The 17,176-nt window shown below is 49.1% G+C and overlaps 1 protein-coding gene across 3 annotated transcripts in view; it reads left to right on the forward strand.

Annotated features, from left to right (window-relative positions):
* LOXHD1 (lipoxygenase homology PLAT domains 1) overlaps positions 1 to 17,176 on the forward strand; it is a 202,709-nt gene that overhangs the window by 90,205 nt on the left and 95,328 nt on the right. For 2 of the 3 annotated variants that reach the window (XM_067699194.1, XM_067699191.1), the window contains 7 exons: positions 1,987 to 2,063; positions 4,250 to 4,446; positions 6,867 to 7,059; positions 10,085 to 10,245; positions 12,789 to 13,257; positions 13,708 to 13,862; positions 15,975 to 16,108. In XM_067699194.1, coding sequence (XP_067555295.1) covers positions 1,987 to 2,063; positions 4,250 to 4,446; positions 6,867 to 7,059; positions 10,085 to 10,245; positions 12,789 to 13,257; positions 13,708 to 13,862; positions 15,975 to 16,108 — 1,386 coding nt within the window. Of the gene's footprint in view, positions 1 to 1,986; positions 2,064 to 4,249; positions 4,447 to 6,866; positions 7,060 to 10,084; positions 10,246 to 12,788; positions 13,258 to 13,372; positions 13,863 to 15,974; positions 16,109 to 17,176 lie in introns of those variants that run through there. The other variant, XM_067699192.1, reaches the window with a different exon arrangement.

A 17,176-nucleotide genomic window follows, 5' to 3' on the forward strand; every position in this document is an offset into this window, starting at 1 on the left:
TTGAAGCTGAAAGAAAATGACTATATTTGGAAATACCTATTAATATCCTGCAAGTATTTAGGTGGAAACTGAAATGACAAGTCATGGTTTCCTCTGCTGCTGGGGAGGGCCTGGGGATGGGGAAGTGGTGGAGAGAAAGAAGGGAGAGCAGATGGGATTTTACGATGGCCAGTGGTCTGCTGACTATCCACCCTCCCTGTCCCTGTGAGCACACTGACAGGGCCACATCACTGCCTCCTCCTCCGTGGTCTCCAAGTCTGTGGGAGATGCTGCAGTGACCTCAGCAGGACAATCAGAGGTTGATTGAGGAGCTCTAGTCAGCACTCCCTTGCTCCCCAAAATCTCTCCCTTACCCTGTCATCAAAGCCATGAGTTTGTACCTTAATGTCTTATAATCTCAGACGGTTTTTGGTGTTCTAGATTCACAGCATGAAAGCTCATGGGAAGCATAACAACTTAATTGTCAGCTAGTGTTTTTTTTTAATTGAAGTATAGTTGATTTACAATATTGTGTTAGTCTCAGGTAGTGATTCAATTATATTTTTCAGATTACTTTCCATTATAGGCTATTACAGGATATTGAATATTGTTCCCCGTGTTATACAGTAGATCCTGTTGCTTATCTATTTTATGTGTAGTAGTCAGTGGTAGCTAACAGCCAGCTGATAGCAAGGTCCCATGGGAATGTAAGATCATGTACTTAGTGGGGGAGGGCAAGAGCGAAGAGATGTGAGAGACCACAGTGTTGCCTGAATTGACCCTGGGGAGGGGAGTAGTATATTGGCAGAGAGGACTGTGGTTTAGAGAAGCCTGAGCTCCATGTTGGGAGCGCTGGAGAGGAGACAGTGCTTTGACTTCCTTTGATAGGTTCTGTGGCCCAGGGATTGCCTCCCTCTAGGGAGTATAATAGGAGTGGGCTGCAAAGACAAGCACCAAGATGTAGACAAATGGTCAAGAAGAAAGTACCTTGGTTTCCCCATTGCCCTGGAGAACACTGAGGGTGTCTCTTCTTTTGCCATCAGCCCATATCACAGACTGCCTTGGGTACTGGGGCCTGGATAACTCGTGCTTGCACGATTGTCTGATTTCCCAGCCTGGGTCTCTGTGCTCTGTGGGAGCAGTGCTTTTCATGCAGATTGGTCCAATGTCTTTTTCACTGGCAGATGCCATGGCCTACTCCGACATATTGATGAGTCATAGCCCTCAAATCCCAGCCGTGCAGGGTCCAGACCCAGCTTCTCCTTGTTGGCAAATCTCATTCATCCTTGAGGACTCAGATTAGTGGCCCTTCACCATGAGCCCTTCTCACTTCTCTACACTTCTGTTGCACTTACTTTGGTTTAACATCCATCCTTGTCTTGGTCTCTGGTACCTCAGCCAGTCTGTCCTGCCTTCTTAACTAGACTGCAGGTTCTCCAGGGGCTGGGCTGTGTCTTATTCATCATAGTGCATCTTCTCTGCCTTCTCCCCACCCCAGAGCTCTCATCACAGTGCCACGCACATGATGGACTCTTAAAAAAAGAGGTGGGTTGTTTTTTTTTATGATAACGATGACACAGGTGTTCATGGCTTTTAGGACAGACTCTTTACCATGATTACCGAGGTTCCACATCAAGTGACCCTGCCACCTCTCCAGCCTCATCTGCCAGCACTGCACCGTTCACTCGTTCCATTCCATCCACACTGGCTGTCCGTCTGCTCCTGGAGGCTCCACTCCGTCCTAGCATGTTGTTCACTCTGAATGCGCCTCCTTCCTCTCCTGGTTAACTCTTTGTCATCCTTCCAGTCTCAGCCAGATATCACCTCCCCAGGGCAGCCCTCCTTCCCTAGTCTGGGTTGGGATCCTTTGTTCTGAGCTCTGGTAGAACCATTTCCCTTTGCTGAGTTCAAAGCTCCGGCCTCCTGGTGACTCTGCATGAATTGTGTGATGGTTGGTTGTCAGGCTGCCCCACTCAAAGAGCTAACAGCCCCTCGTTTGCCCAGCAGGTGGTTGGACAAGGATAAGGATGATGGGCAGTTGGTCCGAGAATTGCTGCCCAGCGACAGCAATGCGACACTGAAGAGTAAGTCATCCTGAGGACAGGTGGTAGGTGTGCCCTGGGCAGGACAGACGCCCTCCCTTGGCTGCTTAGAAGGCAGTTGGGGAAAACACATGCCCTTCACTCCACAGAGGCAGCACTGGGCAGGGTGGAGAGGAAGAGGCTCTGAGGGAGGATCTGGAAATCTGTCTGTCTGCGCTGTGCACACAGCTGCGTTATGGCCCTCAGTGTGGGACCCTGACGCATGTGGACCTCTGTCAATGACAGTAACAAGAGCAGTAACAGGCTAATGTTGCCCATTGCTGGGGGTACCTATCATTCAGGGCCTGGAGAGGATAAACACGTTTGGAAGGGGCTATACAATGAAAACATTGTTTTCAATGCCAAGAATTATCCTGGAGGCCTTACAGCTTTCCTTAATGGTGTTATTTCTTCAAGTGCCTTGGTTTGATCATGAGCATTAGACAAAGTTTAAAAGAAACATACCCAGAATCCTCAGTAATACCAACACCGCATTTCTTTTACAAGACCTCATATTTATCATTGATTATCTCATGTGAGCCCTGCGATAACCCCAGAAGGTAGGCAGAGCTGATGTTGTTATGCCCATTTGTCAGATGGGGACACATCTGGTGGAGCTAAATATCTTTGTAAGGTCAGATAGAAAATTCAAGAGTTGGAATTCTACATTCTCTGAATGCAGAATTACAGAATTTAAGAGCTGGGATGATCCTTAAGAGATGAACTAATGCCCCCATTAGACACACGACCCATGCCTGTGGCAAGGGGATCCCCTAGTACAGCCAGGTCTGCACCCAGCAGTGGAGCTGGTACCAGTGCCCAGGAGTCTGTGTCTCCCTGCCTTGCCCTTTCCACTCCAGCAAGCCCTGCTTTACCACATGGAAAGGACCCTTCAGGCTTTCCACTCCCAAGTCAGAACTTTTGAAAGGATTTAGATGGAAAATGGTGTAAAGACGAGGTCTTTTTTTTTCAGTTCCTGCTCTATCTTTACAGCAAGAAGGACAAAAGCCACTTCCTCGGTGCCCTCAGGTGTCCCTGGAGGAGTGGGTCTGGGCCATACCCACAGGTCTGGCCTCTACCAGGGCCTGGCGGGTCTGTAGGGCTGTCCCCCCAGCAGCTGTGCTCAGCTGCCTTTCTCTGAGTCTTTTTTGCCAGTGCTGGAAGGCCCTGAGACAGCCATGCACAGCGGGCCTTGGAACTAGCATCACTTGCCTTCTCAGTGCTTCCCTCCTCATTCCCAAGACCCATACCCTGCAACAAACCTATAGGACTTGGGGTCGTGGCTCAGGTTATCCCAGGACTTGCCTTTTACCAGGCCTTTGTATCCTCCCTTGTGGACAGACGGTGAAGACCTTTCTAGGTCATAAGATGGAGTAGCATCAGCATGGCATTTCAGTTGAGAACGGGGCCGAACGGGGTCCATGTTAGGGTTTCCCTCATAGTTGACTCCTTCTTCTTCTTCTTTTTAAATATCTCCAACTATTTTATTTTAATATATAAACATCAATACATAATAGTTCAAAGAAAGTAGTTGTGATTATTTCAATATCATGCCAGAAAGTTTATTTGCTAAAACTCAGCTTCCATTTCTCAATTTTCTCAATTTTTAAAAAATGAAGACAAGGTTATTTTCTTAAATGACTGTGTAAAAACAACTCTCAAATATGCTTAATGTTGAATGCCTAGTGTGTAATGCTAGGCTGGCTCCTTCTTAACTGTTGCCATCTTGAGCCAAATACATTATCTTCTGAAGCTCAGATTCCTCACCTGTAAAACCGAGGTCAGAACACTCAGCACTAACACCGTGTAAACGTGCTACACACTGTCTGCAGGGAGGTAGATGCTCCCTTTGCCTCAGTTTCTTCATCCGTCAGACAAGAAATTGCATGAAGTGTTTGCTTTAAATCCTTGTCTCTTACATTTTAGTATTCCTTGCAAGTCTTCCTGTTCCCAGTGCATTCACACCCCATGGGGCAGGCCAAGCAGGTATTAGAATTCTGATTTTGAGATGAGGGGGGCTGGCAGGAGCCACCCCCCAGTCTCAGGGTTACATAAAGAGAGCAAGACCCCGGGCTCCCAACCCCCAGCTGAGCACCCCAGACCTGGCGGAACAGCCTCCTGCCCCACGCTCCCTCCCGCTCACCCTGCACTAAACCCTCCCTTCCTTCCTCCTGCCTCGGGCTGTTCAGACTTCCGCTATCACATCAGCCTGAAGACAGGGGACCTCCCTGGGGCCAGCACAGATTCTACAGTCTACGTCAAGCTCTATGGGGACAAATCTGACACCATCAAGCAAGATCTTCTTGTCTCTGACAACAACCTGAAAGACTACTTTGAACGTGGCCGGGTGGATGAGTTCACCCTGGAGACCCTGAACATTGGACCCGTAAGTCTTCTTCCTGAGACTATGTGATGGCATCTTACCCGTTCACCTGCGTGTATCTGCACATGGATTCACACACACACACACACACACACACACACACACACACTTGCAGACACACAGATGAACCCATTTTGAAGGAAAAAAATGACCAAGGGCATGGGTAGTGAAGTACGTTGTTTTCCAGTTATGACCTGGAGCAGCAGAAGACATGTGAACAGTGGTCAAGCTTCCAGAATCTCTTTGGGGCTTGAAGATGTATTCTTAGTGGCTGTAATCCCAATATTTCCTTTACCTCCATAGCCAGGACTGATGGACCTGGGTCCCAAACACTGGAGAAGGGGACTGTGGTGTACAGGGAAGGAAGAGAGGAGGAAAAGCTGTGAAGAGGGACTGAAAATACTTCCCAATTCCAAACTAGAGTGTGTATCAGAGTGACGCTCAGGAAGCCCGTTTCAGTGTTTACTCCCAGGCCACACCTGAGAGACTCTGCCTTAGAGGATGGGGCCCCCAAGGGTCTCCCTCCATCATGTCTCCAGGTGGCCCTGCTGCGAGGGGTCTGAGCACTTCACCTGGAGAAGTGTGGATCTGACTGCCTGCACTCAAGTGTTGGAGACTTTTCTAGAAATGTCTGAGCTGGGCTTCATGTTATCACCTGCCCGTCTCAGGAGGTGGCTTGTGGAAACTGAGAGGGTTACAACCTCCCCTTTGCTAACCCCTTCCCCTCTTGGTGAGCCTCACCTTATTTCAGGTGCTCTGGGGAATGATCTCATGTCAGTCATTTATATCTTGAAGGTAATGAGCTTAAATCAAGATTTTCCTTGATCAAAATGTATTTACATTTTAAGCTGAATTAATAATTGTAGACTGAAATGCTGTTTGCATTACTAAGGATTTCTGGCAACAGCCAACAGATAAATGAGATATCTGAGGGATGGGGGAGGGCGTTAGGGCCCTTCTCGTGTTTCTGAAACCCCCTCAACAAACAGTGTGGCCAAGAGGGTGGGAGCGTGGTTTCAGGCTGCCGACTGCCTGGGTCTGAAGCCCAGTGTTTCCACGTACCTGCCGTGTGCAAGTTACTTCATCTCTGTTTGCCTCAGTTTCCTCATTACTATCAAAAGGGATCCCAATGAGATTGTTATAGCATTAACTATGTTAGTAACACCCACATGCAGTAGTGTGTTCAATAAACACTAGCTGTTATGGACTGAACCATTGCTCACGTCCGGTGCTGGTCGTTGTGGAACTGACAGGTAGTCCCTGCCATTAAGGTGCTTTCTGTCACATCAGGTAGAAAATACCTGTCCCAGTCTTTGCTCTGTCACAGTCCCAGCACCACAGAAAGACAACGAAGCTCTCCCGTGCCCCTTGGCACACACCACAAAGGCTCTCAAGCTGTGTCTGTAGATATAGTTGGTCTCCTTCCCACAATTCCAGGGGATCGGGCTACATGCACTCAGCTGCGGTAGTGCTTCCGTTACCAGCTGCAAAGGTGCACTTAGTATGCAAAAGAGTGAGAGCAAGGCTTACAGGGACAATTTTCTAAACCTAGCCTTTGGGCACCAGACTCACGGCAAGCGTCACTCCTCCAAACCACCACGAAGAGGATCTAGGGGGTGCTGGAAGGGATCTCAAAGGCCATCTGATAATTCCATCTGATGTTAGAATTGCCCTGTATACAGCATTTCAAAAAAAACCATAAAAGTCATTTGAATGTTGAAGAGCCAGGTACATTTAAGGATGGTAACATGATCATTTATGCGCTCATCTATGTTACTTGTGGGCAAAGATTAACATAAAATATAAAATAGTGAAGCAACTGAACTATGGAGTATTATAGGGAAAAAGTGCACTTCAGTGCTAAGAGTGAGAGGAGGAATTGGACACAGAATGACAGAGCCCTAAGAGGTTGTCTGCATATTCTATCACCTGTAGGATGGGTGTGTCGAAGAAGACATGTAAAAATACGTACAATAGTGGATGGTTTAAAACAAAACAAAGCCAAATCACCAGCGTGGCTGTCAGAAGCTGTTGGTTAATATTTTGAATGTTTGCTTTCTCGTGCATTCACCGCATTCTTAGGAAGTCCACCACCTAACTTTCAGTACATACTGGAGCTTTCAAAGCTCCTGCCACACCTGTTCCCACACTTGTTTCTCACAATGTACCCAGGAGGTGAGCTGGACTAAAGACTTGAGGACAGAGGCTCCAGGCAGCAGAGGTGGTGCCCTGGTGCCCTGGCTGGCTGAGGGCAGGCAAGCCTGGGACCCAGCCTCCTCCTGCTAAGCCTGCGCCTCCCAAGGAACTGGAGACCGGGTTGAGGAGGGCCATTTGTGCCGGTGTTTGGGGGTGGGTAGAGATGGAGGGATGAAGGTTTCTACACAGTGGCTCCTTGCTCACTTGCACCCTGGGTTTCCTTCCAGATCAACCGGCTGGTGGTCGGGCACGACAACACGGGCATGAACGCCAGCTGGTTCCTGGGCAGCATCCAGATCCATGTGCCCCGACAAGGCAAGCAGTACATCTTCCCTGCCAACCGCTGGCTGGACAAGAACAAGGCTGATGGGCGCCTGGAGGTGGAGCTGTACCCCAGCGATGTCGTGGACATCCAGAAACGTACGGAGGTGGCCATGGCGGGACTGTCAACAATGTTCCCCGTAGGGTGGGGCAGCAGGGAAGGAGGAGGGACTGTGGGCGACTTGGGTCTTGTCTCAAAGGGGGGAAGCTTCCAGTTGTCCCTGGTACCAGGGTTCTGGGAGGGAAACGGGGCTCCTTTTACAGATGAGGAGACTGAGGACTCAATGGATAAAACATTTTTTGGGAGGATAAAGGCAGCAAATGACTTTATTAAGAAATATACTTTCTGGGAATTCCCTGGAGGTCCAGTGGTTAGGACTCCATGCTTCCACTGCAAGGGACATGGGTTCCATCCCCGGTCAGGGAACTAAGATCCCACATGCTGCGTGGCGCGGCCAAAAAAAGGAATATAGCTTGTCAGCCCTGTGTTCAAGAGGAGTTTGAGAAATAGTCTTCCCCCCGGGAAGATTGGGGAGGAGATAAGCTGTTTATTCATTTATTTATTCAATAAATGTACGTTGAATGTTTCTCTGTGCCAGCACTGCCCTAGGCTTTGCAGAGGCAGCCATGAGCAAAACAGACCATTCAACGTATATTTATTGAACACGTATTTTTATTGAATGTGCACATGCATGCACACACACAATCCCCTCCTTCCAGCCTTCAATAATCAATATTTGATTTGTACATATTATAACCATGTAAATATTCTTCACTACTGACACCTACTTATAACAATTAAATTTAATTTTTATACAACTTTTTGTTTTTTCTGGAGTTAATAATAGCCTCACTTATTCATTAGCAGAGTTTTCGATATACCCATCTATATTTCTATATACCCATCTGTACACCCACCTATCTGCATTAGTGCGCTAGGGCTACCATAAAAAATATCACAGACTAGGTGGCTTAAGCAACAAAAATGTGTTTTCTCCCGGTTCTGGAGGCTGGAAGTCCAAGATCAAGGTGTCAGCAGGTTGGGTTTCCTCTGTCCTGGGCTTGCAGATGGCCACCTTCTCACTGTCTCTCACAGGGTCTTCCTGTGTGCATGTGCATGTCTGTGTCCCAATCTCTTCTTACAAGGACACCAGTCATTGGATTGGGACCCACCTTAATGGCCTCATTTTAACTTAATCACCTCTATGAAGGCCCTGTCTCCAAATACAGTCACATTCTGAGATACTACGGGTTAGAGTGTCAGCATATGAATTTTGGGGGTACACAATTCTGCCATTACACCATCTTATCTCCATCTTCCCAATAGAACTAAAATTCTTTTCATATGTTCAAACCCAACAGGAATTCTGTTGGTTTCCTCTCTGTACTCTTCTCCCCCACTCCCTGTCTCAAGGGAGACTCTGTCCTGTTCTCTAGGCTGCCATGAAGCTGTCCTTTTGAGACTTCCTTTCTACTATCTTTTGGACATTCCATTCTTCTCTCATCTGGGTCAAATCTCCTGTTTCCTGGATTTCATGCCTTCCTCTGCTTTGGTTTATTCCCTCATTTTAGAGGGAACACATTCTCCACTGCAATGGAAAATTTGAATGTCTGCAAATGTCTTTGGTCTACTGTCACCACTGATCCATAATTTGGCTTGTTAGAGAATTCTGAGTTCGAGCTCAGAGTTTAGAAGGAATTATTCTACCATCTTCTAGCTCCCAGGGTTGCATCTGGGAAGTCTGATGCCATTCTGTTACCCAACACTTTGGGTTTTTTCTCTCTAAAAGCCTATAGGATCCTATTTCTATCCTTAGCATTCTGAAATTTCATGATGTCCTCGCTGCCTTTTGTGATTTAATTTCATCCAATCTTCTGGGAACTCACGGGCTCCTTCAGTCTAGAAGCATTTTTTAGTTTGGGGACCCTTTTTTGTATTTATTTATTTGACAATTTCCACCTCTCTATTTCCTGTTTCCTTTAGAACTGAACTTGTAGTGAGATGCTGGACTTCCTCTGATTTTCTTACCTTTCTATCATTTGTTCTTGGGAAATTTCCTTTCTGCTCTTCAGAACTCTCCTTGACTTTACCGTTGCTTTGGAATATCTTCTTTCAGCTAATACCGCATTCATTCCCAAGAGCTGGCTCTCGTTCTCTGAATGCTCATTTTTCTCTGTCCTCATTTTGTATAATCCTGGCTGCTATTTTTCTAAGAACCGAGAGAGGGAACTGGGTTCAGGGTTCTCTCCATTCACAATGCCGGCTTTTCCTGAGTCCCCCTGTGGTCCATCTGCTAGCCCACCCTCACTCCCAGCTGAGGCCAATATCTCTAGTTCAACTTCTTCAGGCTCTCAGCTAGTCCTCTTGTTTTCAGCCCCCAATTTCTCACATTGCTACGGTAGTGGGAGATCCCTCATCTTGTTGAAAATAACAGTCTTAACTTGAAAAAAATTATGATTTTGTCTTATAGCATTGCTGAGAGGGCAAGTCTTGTAATAGTCACTTTGAATAAATATGGTCCCATAGTTCTGGGAGACATTTTGCTCTCCTATGGGAAGTGCCCTCTAGGGGTAAATACCTGTAACACATTTCCACCCTCTAACAGCTTGATCAAGTATTACTACTTCAAAATACAGACAATTCTCTGTGTAGCTGTATCTGTTGATATCATCTGAAAGGTGCATATATTTAAATGAAAATTATCATTTCAACCCCTCCTCCTTTACCGAAAATAAGGAAAAGAAACAAACACACAGCCCTGTACTTCTTTCTGCACTGTGGTGTCTGCCCAGGGGTAGGCACACAGCAGAGGGTGCCAGCTGGTGTACTGACTACTCTTCGTCCCTGGCTCCAGAGGACATGTGTGACACACAGGATAACTGAGCTTTGCAGTCTGATGGCTTGGGTTTGCCATTTCCACCACCTACTCAATTCTTCTAAGCCTCAGTTTGGCAATCTTCAAAATGGAAATAATGGGGTTTATGATATTGATGGGAGGGTTGGATAAGAGAATGCCTAAGAAGCACCAGACACAGGGTAGAGGCTTGCGAAGTGTTTGCTTTGTAATGATTACTACTACCGTTATTACTAAATGTCCCATTTCTCCCCCATGTGCCCACCCAGTGATCCACTACGAGGTTGAGATTTGGACAGGGGATGTGGGCGGCGCAAGCACCACTGCCCGAGTCTACATGCAGATCTACGGCGAGGAAGGCAAGACAGAAGTGCTCTTCCTCTCCAGCCGCTCAAAAGTGTTTGAGCGGGCGTCCAAGGACACATTCCAGGTGTGTGTGGGCAAAGCAGTGGGGTTGTCAACAGAGGGCCCAGCAGTTGTCTGAAAGTGGAGGTATTGGTTCTCAGCCCTGGCTTCTTATTAGAATCACCTGGGGAGCTTTAGAAAAAAGGGCTGCTTGGTCTATACCTGCATCAGTTAAATCAGAACCTTTGTGGTGGGACGTGTTTTCTGGGAACGTTTCTGAATGCTTTACCAGAGATACTAATATGCTGCCAATTCTGAGAACTGCTGGAGCAGGTGATTCTAATTTAGCAAAATACTGCACGAGACCCTTGGTTACTACATTCATTCCCAGCCTTGGCCTCTGATTCTACCACTCACTCAGCCTGACGGTGGGGCCGTGCCTCCCAAACAGGATACTGGGAGGCTTGGGGTCTCCCGGCTGTGTTCTGAGGGCCCCAGACCTCCTCACTTCCCTTCGAGTAGAGGAGAAAAAGAGATGAGAGTGCGAGCATGTTGTTGACAGGAGAGGAAGGAGGATGCAAGGGTGGTGCCCCCTGGGGAGGCACATGAATGTCTTATGTGGGACATGAGTGCATGTGTGCATGTGTGTGTCTGCAGACCTGTGTGTGAATGAAGCGTATTCATGCTGGCTGGTCTATGAGTGTCTGTGTGCCCCAAGCAGCTTGGCCCTCAGCAAAGAGTCCTAACCCAGTGCCCAGCAGAGAGGGTCCTGGCTGAGCTGGGCCAGTGTCACAGGTGTCTGGAATGTTAGCACTGAAGGGGGCCTCCTGGAGTCCAACCCCTCATTACACTGCTGAGGATGCAGAGGCCCGAGCGGTTCACCTCTCTGAGCCTCAGCTTCTTTATCAGCTCAAACCTAGCTTCATAATACCTGCCTGGCCTGCTTCACAGCCCCTGGAAAGATCAAAATAGTCAAAGTCAGCGAAAGGACTTGGGAAATCAAGTCATGCAGATGTAAGAGCAGGGCATCTTCTGGATGTGAACAGACTGCATGGCTGCACATGGTGGTGGCTGCATTAACGGCTGGGCAGACAGTTGGGGGGAGAGGGGACAGCAAGTGAGCTGGCTTGCAAGGATGCTGTGACCTGGAAAGCACTAGAGAGGAGATGGAATGTGCTGAAGAAGGGACTTACCGTATCGAGAGCCCATCCCCTATGTAGCTGAGAAGAATACGTTCCTCTTCCTGGGGGCCCTGGGCTCCATTCTGGCTAATAATTTCCTCACAAAGATGGTTTTGGCTGCATTGTGGCTTCATGAACCGGGAGTCAGAGGGCCCGAGTTCTCATCTAGGCCTGGGCTCCAATTATGGGACACTGAACAACTCGTAGGACAGCCCTGGGCCTCAGTTTCCCCAGCACACAAGCAGAGAACTGGTGGGACTGGGCTTTAAGGATTGTCAAACACCCAGGCAAGGGCCCATCAGCACAGGGAGCCCTAAGAGTGGCCCGACCGGCAGGAACTCCATGTGAGCTGTCCCCTGAGCTCTGCGGGGGCCAGACCACCCCACAGTATGAGGCTCAGAATAGAGTGGCAGATCGAAGGTCAAGGACCTGATCCTGTGAAGCAAAGCTAAATCCACGGACACTGCCCTTTGAGCCAGACACGTGCTAGGCCCAGTGGGAGAGAAAAGCAAGAACGAACAGTCCCTGCTCTCAGGAATTCCCACTTGATGTGCAGACACCAGAGCTCATGGGCAAAGAGGGCATCCAGGCCGGGCCAAGCTCTGGGCCCTCTCCCCTCTGAGCTCCCAGGGAGAGGAGACGCTGGTGTGTGGGAGGGGCCTGGGGGAGACTTCTATTTTTTGAAAAATTAACACTTATTTTTTGCTTCTTGCAAAATTTATACATAATTAATGCTGAAAAAAAATGTTCGGAAGGAGAGCACAGAAAAGCACAAACTAAAAAAAATAAAGTAATAATAAAGCTCAGGAATGAGAATGAATAGGTTTTAGAGGTAGAGGAAGGAATGAAGGCATTCTGCGTGAGGGAATAAAGATGAAGATATGGAATTTAAAAAAAAAAAAGGAATGAGGGCTTCCCTGGTGGCGCAGTGGTTGAGAGTCCGCCTGCCGATGCAGGGGACACGGCTTCGTGCCCCGGTCCGGGAAGATCCCACATGCCGCGGAGCGGCTGGGCCCGTGAGCCATGGCCGCTGAGCCTACGCGTCCAGAGCCTGTGCTCCGCGACGGGAGAGGCCGCAGCAGTGAGAGGCCCGCGTACCGCAAAAAAAAAAAAAAAGGAATGAGTGTGATGTGTGTGGGGTGTGTGTGGGGGGGGGGTGTGTGTGTGTGTGTGTCTGTGTGTGTGTGTAAAGGGGGAAAGAGAAAGAGAGGGAGGGAGACCATCTTTGCCCTCTGTACAGGGGTTTAGAAGGACACCCGCTTGCGGGGAGGGGGAGGCGGGAAGGGAAACCAGGCTTGCGTGCACGAGAGGAGGAGCGGTGGCAACTTTGAGCTCAGAGGTCCCAGCCTCTTCATCCCACGCTCCTGGCGCAAGACGCGCCAGGCTCCTCAGGGGGCGGGGCAGATGCCACCCCCGACCCCCAGCCACTGCCCCGCGCTTTGAGCAGCTGGAGGCGGCGGACGTGGGCCAGGTCTTCAAGATCCGGCTCGGCCACACGGGCGAGGGCCTCAGCCCCAGCTGGTTCGTGGACACCGTGTGGCTGCGGCACACGGCAGTGCGGGAGGAGGACCTCACGCCCGAGGAGGAGGCGCGGAGGAAGAAGGAGAAGGACAAGTTGCGGCAGCTGCTCAAAAAGGAGCGTCTGAAGGCCAAGCTGCAGAGGAAGAAGAAGAAGAAGAAGGGCAGCGACGAGGAGGACGAGGGGGAGGAGGAGGAAGAGTCCTCGTCGGAGGAGTCCTCGTCGGAGGAGGAGGACGAGGAAACCGAGGAGGAGGAGGAGGAGGAGGAATTCGGACCCGGGATGCAGGAGGTGATCGAGGAGTACAAGTTTGACGCCCACCGCTGGCTGGCCCGGGGCAAGGAGGACAATGAACTTGTCGTGGAGCTGGTGCCCGCAGGCCGAGAGGGTCCTGAGCGTAAGCCTGAGGAGGTGTCAGATGGTCCCCTGGGGGGTGGCAGGGAGGGGGAGGGTGCCCAGCTCTCCTCTCACGTGGGGGGCCCATGGCTCTCCTCACCTGCCCTCTGCTGAAATGCCTCCACGGACAGTTCTTTGCTGGGGTTGGCATTGCCCTTGTCCTGAGACTCTTGGAAGGAGCCCTGGTATAACTCGCTGTAACTCCACGTGGGGGACATCGGTAGGAGGGTTGCTGACTGTGAGTTTTGCCAGGACTCTCAGCCTCTTGGGCTTCATGGCAAAGAGAAGTCTTGGGTAGGGAGGAGGGACGGGTTCAATTCTAGGTTAATGTAGATGCGGGTGTACCCGGAGGTCCTTCCTACTCCCACCATCTGGCTAGATCAGAGGGGTTGAGCCTCAGGTCCACCCCGAGGCCCAGGTGTCCTCAACACTGTGTGTTTTGTGTCCCCAGCCAACACCTACGAGGTCCAGGTGATCACGGGGAGTGTGCCCAAGGCTGGCACCGATGCCAATGTCTTCCTGACCATCTACGGGGAGGAATATGGGGACACGGGAGAGCGGCCCCTAAAGAAGTCGGACAAGTCCAACAAGTTTGAGCAGGGGCAGGTAGGGCTTGGGCTCTCTGACCCCAGGCGGTGGGTGGGACCCAGATGGAGAGAGCCCTCTGGTGATTCCTGAGGCAGCTCCACCTAGCACAGCACTGCTGTGTCCAGCAGTGTGCTCTGTTCAATCCAGCCAGGTAGAATGGAAGTGCCTCTTCTGTAAGCACCGGCGCTTTGTGGTGGGGACCTAAGAAAGGCACAGGTGGGGATCAGTGCCAGGAAGCCCACAGCAACTAACTGGAGATAGTATAGGTAGCAGATGCTCAGGTGCTGAGTGAGTGGGGCAGGGGTTCAAGGAGGAAGTGCTGACGGTAAGATGGTGCTTTGGGGGAAACTTAGTGAGAAGGAGGGATGTGAACTGGGCCGTGGTGGGTGACTATGGTGTCCATGTCTAAAGATGACAGTGAGAGAGGTGTTCTCTGAAGATGTGACCGCATGACAAAGACGTGGGAGTGGAAGTGTGGAAGGCCAGTTGGAGGACAGTGGGTCTTCTCGCTATGCTGTGGTTAATGCCAAGCCATGGTGGGCGCTGCCTCTGGGAAGCTTGACGGGACCAATTTAAGGGGTGAGGGCATGAGAGCCTTGAAGGACAGGCTGAGAAGCCCGACCTGCATCCTGAGGCAGTGACGCCACAAAGGCTTTTGAGCATTGAGAGAAATGCATACCTCTCCCTCTTCTAGGTATAGTAGGAAAAGCATGGAAAATACATCTGTCCTTCTTGTCCTTCGAGATTTTACTACATCCTCTGGCTAGACTGTCTCTCATCTCACCTTTCACATTTCTGCCCCCATCCCAAAGCCAGATTCCCTTATCAACACAGAGGAAAACCAGAAATAAACCAAATCCATTAAAAATACTTCTGGGCTCATTGCTTGATTTATTTCAGATATCCCCTGCTTTTTCCTTCAACACTGCCTTCCCATGACCTGAGAATCAGGATTTATTTCTGTGTTTCAGTACTTTCATTTAAAAATTATAGCCACTATGATGGCTCGAATTGGAAGAAAATTGCTATAGAGGGTGTAACTGGTACGGCTGATGAAATTTGAATAGGGACTGTATGTTAGATAATAGTGTGTTGATTTTAAGTTTCCTGAATTTGGTCATTGTACTCTGATTATATGAGAATGCCCTTGTTCTTAGAAAATCTATGTTGAAGAATTTGAGTGGAGGATCATGATATCTGCCATATACTTTCAAATGATTCAGAAAAAAAATAGAGAAAGGGCAAGAGAGTGTGGGAGAGAAAGCAAATGTTGCAAAACCTAAGTGAAGGATATACAAAATTTCAATGGGTCCTGGTATCATCTGCTTCCTCCAGTGCGTATGTGTATACTTGTATCGTACACAGTCTCTCTTCTCACCTGAATGGTGAGCAATCCAAGTCTTACACTCCGAATTCTGTCAGTCACTTTAGATTTGCACTTTGGCTTATAGTAGGTACTTAATTAAAATTTATGGTTGAAGGAGTTTATGCATGTATGTGCACGCGCAGCACGTGGTCTCAGCACACACCCAAGCAACAGGCCGTACACACACACACACACACACACACACACACTCCCCATAACACAACAGGGAGCGCCCAGCCAACCTGTTTTCTCCTCTACTCCTCTCTTATGGTCACCTTCGTCACCCTCCTACTCCTGCCTCCACATTGCAGGACACAGTGAAAGTGAGACCTCCCTGGCAGGTGCAGGTGTAAAGACAGTAGTGCAACAGGTGAAGGGAATTAAGAGTTGCAAACTTCCAGCTATAAAATAAGTAAGTCACAGGAATGGAATGTACGCATAAGGAATATAGTCAATAATGTAGTAACAATGATGGTAACTGGTCTTTATGTGGTGATCATTCCATAATGTATAAAAACATCAAGACACTATGTTGCACACCTGAAACTAATATAATTTTGTATATTAATGATAACTCAATAAACAAAAACAAAAACCAATAGAGTAGACCGAACACCAGACAACTGACTGCATTTTCCATTCCGCCTTCCCCTGATGCTTTGGGTCTTACAGCCGGTCTCAGGCTGCCCCAAGTCCTGGGAAGGTGAAGCTGATGGCGAGGTGGGGAGGGCTGCCCCCCAGTGTGCTACTCTGACCCTTCCCAGACAGACACCTTCACCATCTACGCCATTGACCTTGGCCCCCTGACCAAGATTCGGATTCGCCATGACAACTCGGGCAACAGAGCAGGCTGGTTCCTGGACAGAATAGACATCACTGACATGAACAACGAGATCACGTGAGTGGGACTGGAGGGGAGGGAGGGAAGGCCATGCCTGCCACGAAGTAGTCATGGAAAAAAGGGTGGGACTGGGGTGGCTGTGATGGGTGAGGGTTGGGATAGGGTGGCTGTGGCGGGTGAGGGTGGGGGTAGGGTGGCTGTGGCGGGTGAGGGTGGGGGTGGTGTGGCTGTGGTGGGTGAGGGTGGGGGTGGGGTGTCTAGGATGTGGGTTTGGCCCATGGAGCTGGCTGGGTGGGCATTGCCTCCCTCCCTTCCCTCTCCCTGAGCAGCCCCTCAGCTGCTTGCCCTGTCAGGTGACAGTCTGGTAGGACATCCAATCCAGTTCTTGACTCCATCATTTCAGAAAGTCAGGTTTTCTGTCCTTGCCATGGCCCAATCTCCATGGCCAGACTTAGAACCCATAAGTCTCTCCATGTACAAAGTGACTTCCAGGACATTGTTTTAATGTTCTAGACTAGAAATAAGCAAACTTATTCTGTAAAGGCCAGAGAGCAAATATTTTAGGTTTTCAGGGCCATTTGGTCTCTGTAACAACTGCTCGACTTTGCCTTTGCTGCAGAAAAACAGCCATAGATGATGCTGAGTGAACTGAAGTGGCTGTGTTTCACTAAAACTTCATTTATAGACACTGAAACTTGAATTGCAAGTAATTTTCACATTTCACAAAATATTATTGTTTTTAGATTTTTTTCAACCATTTAAAGATGTGAAATCTCTGCTTAGTTTGTGGGATGTACATAAGCAGGTGGGCCAGGTTTGGCCCACAGGCAATAGTTTGCTGGCCCATGCTTCAGATTCACAACTAGCCCCAGGAGCTCGCTCCCCTTATCTCCTCCTCTTCCATCGCCATCCTTTCTCACTGGTGCTGTACAGTTTCTTTTCTTTGTTTCCTTGGTATTAAGCAGCAGTAAGGGCTCTGTGCTGAGCCAGCTCCAACCACTTGCAAGTAGAGAGAGCAACTCTGAGCAAAGCCTGCCCTGGGAGATAGATGTAAAATCATGGGAGACTGGTAAAAGATGGTGGAGTAGAAGGATGTGCGCTCACTCCCTCTTGCAAGAATCACAA

The sequence above is a fragment of the Pseudorca crassidens genome, chromosome 12 (assembly GCF_039906515.1).
Source record: "Pseudorca crassidens isolate mPseCra1 chromosome 12, mPseCra1.hap1, whole genome shotgun sequence".
NCBI classification, from domain to species: domain Eukaryota; kingdom Metazoa; phylum Chordata; class Mammalia; order Artiodactyla; family Delphinidae; genus Pseudorca; species Pseudorca crassidens.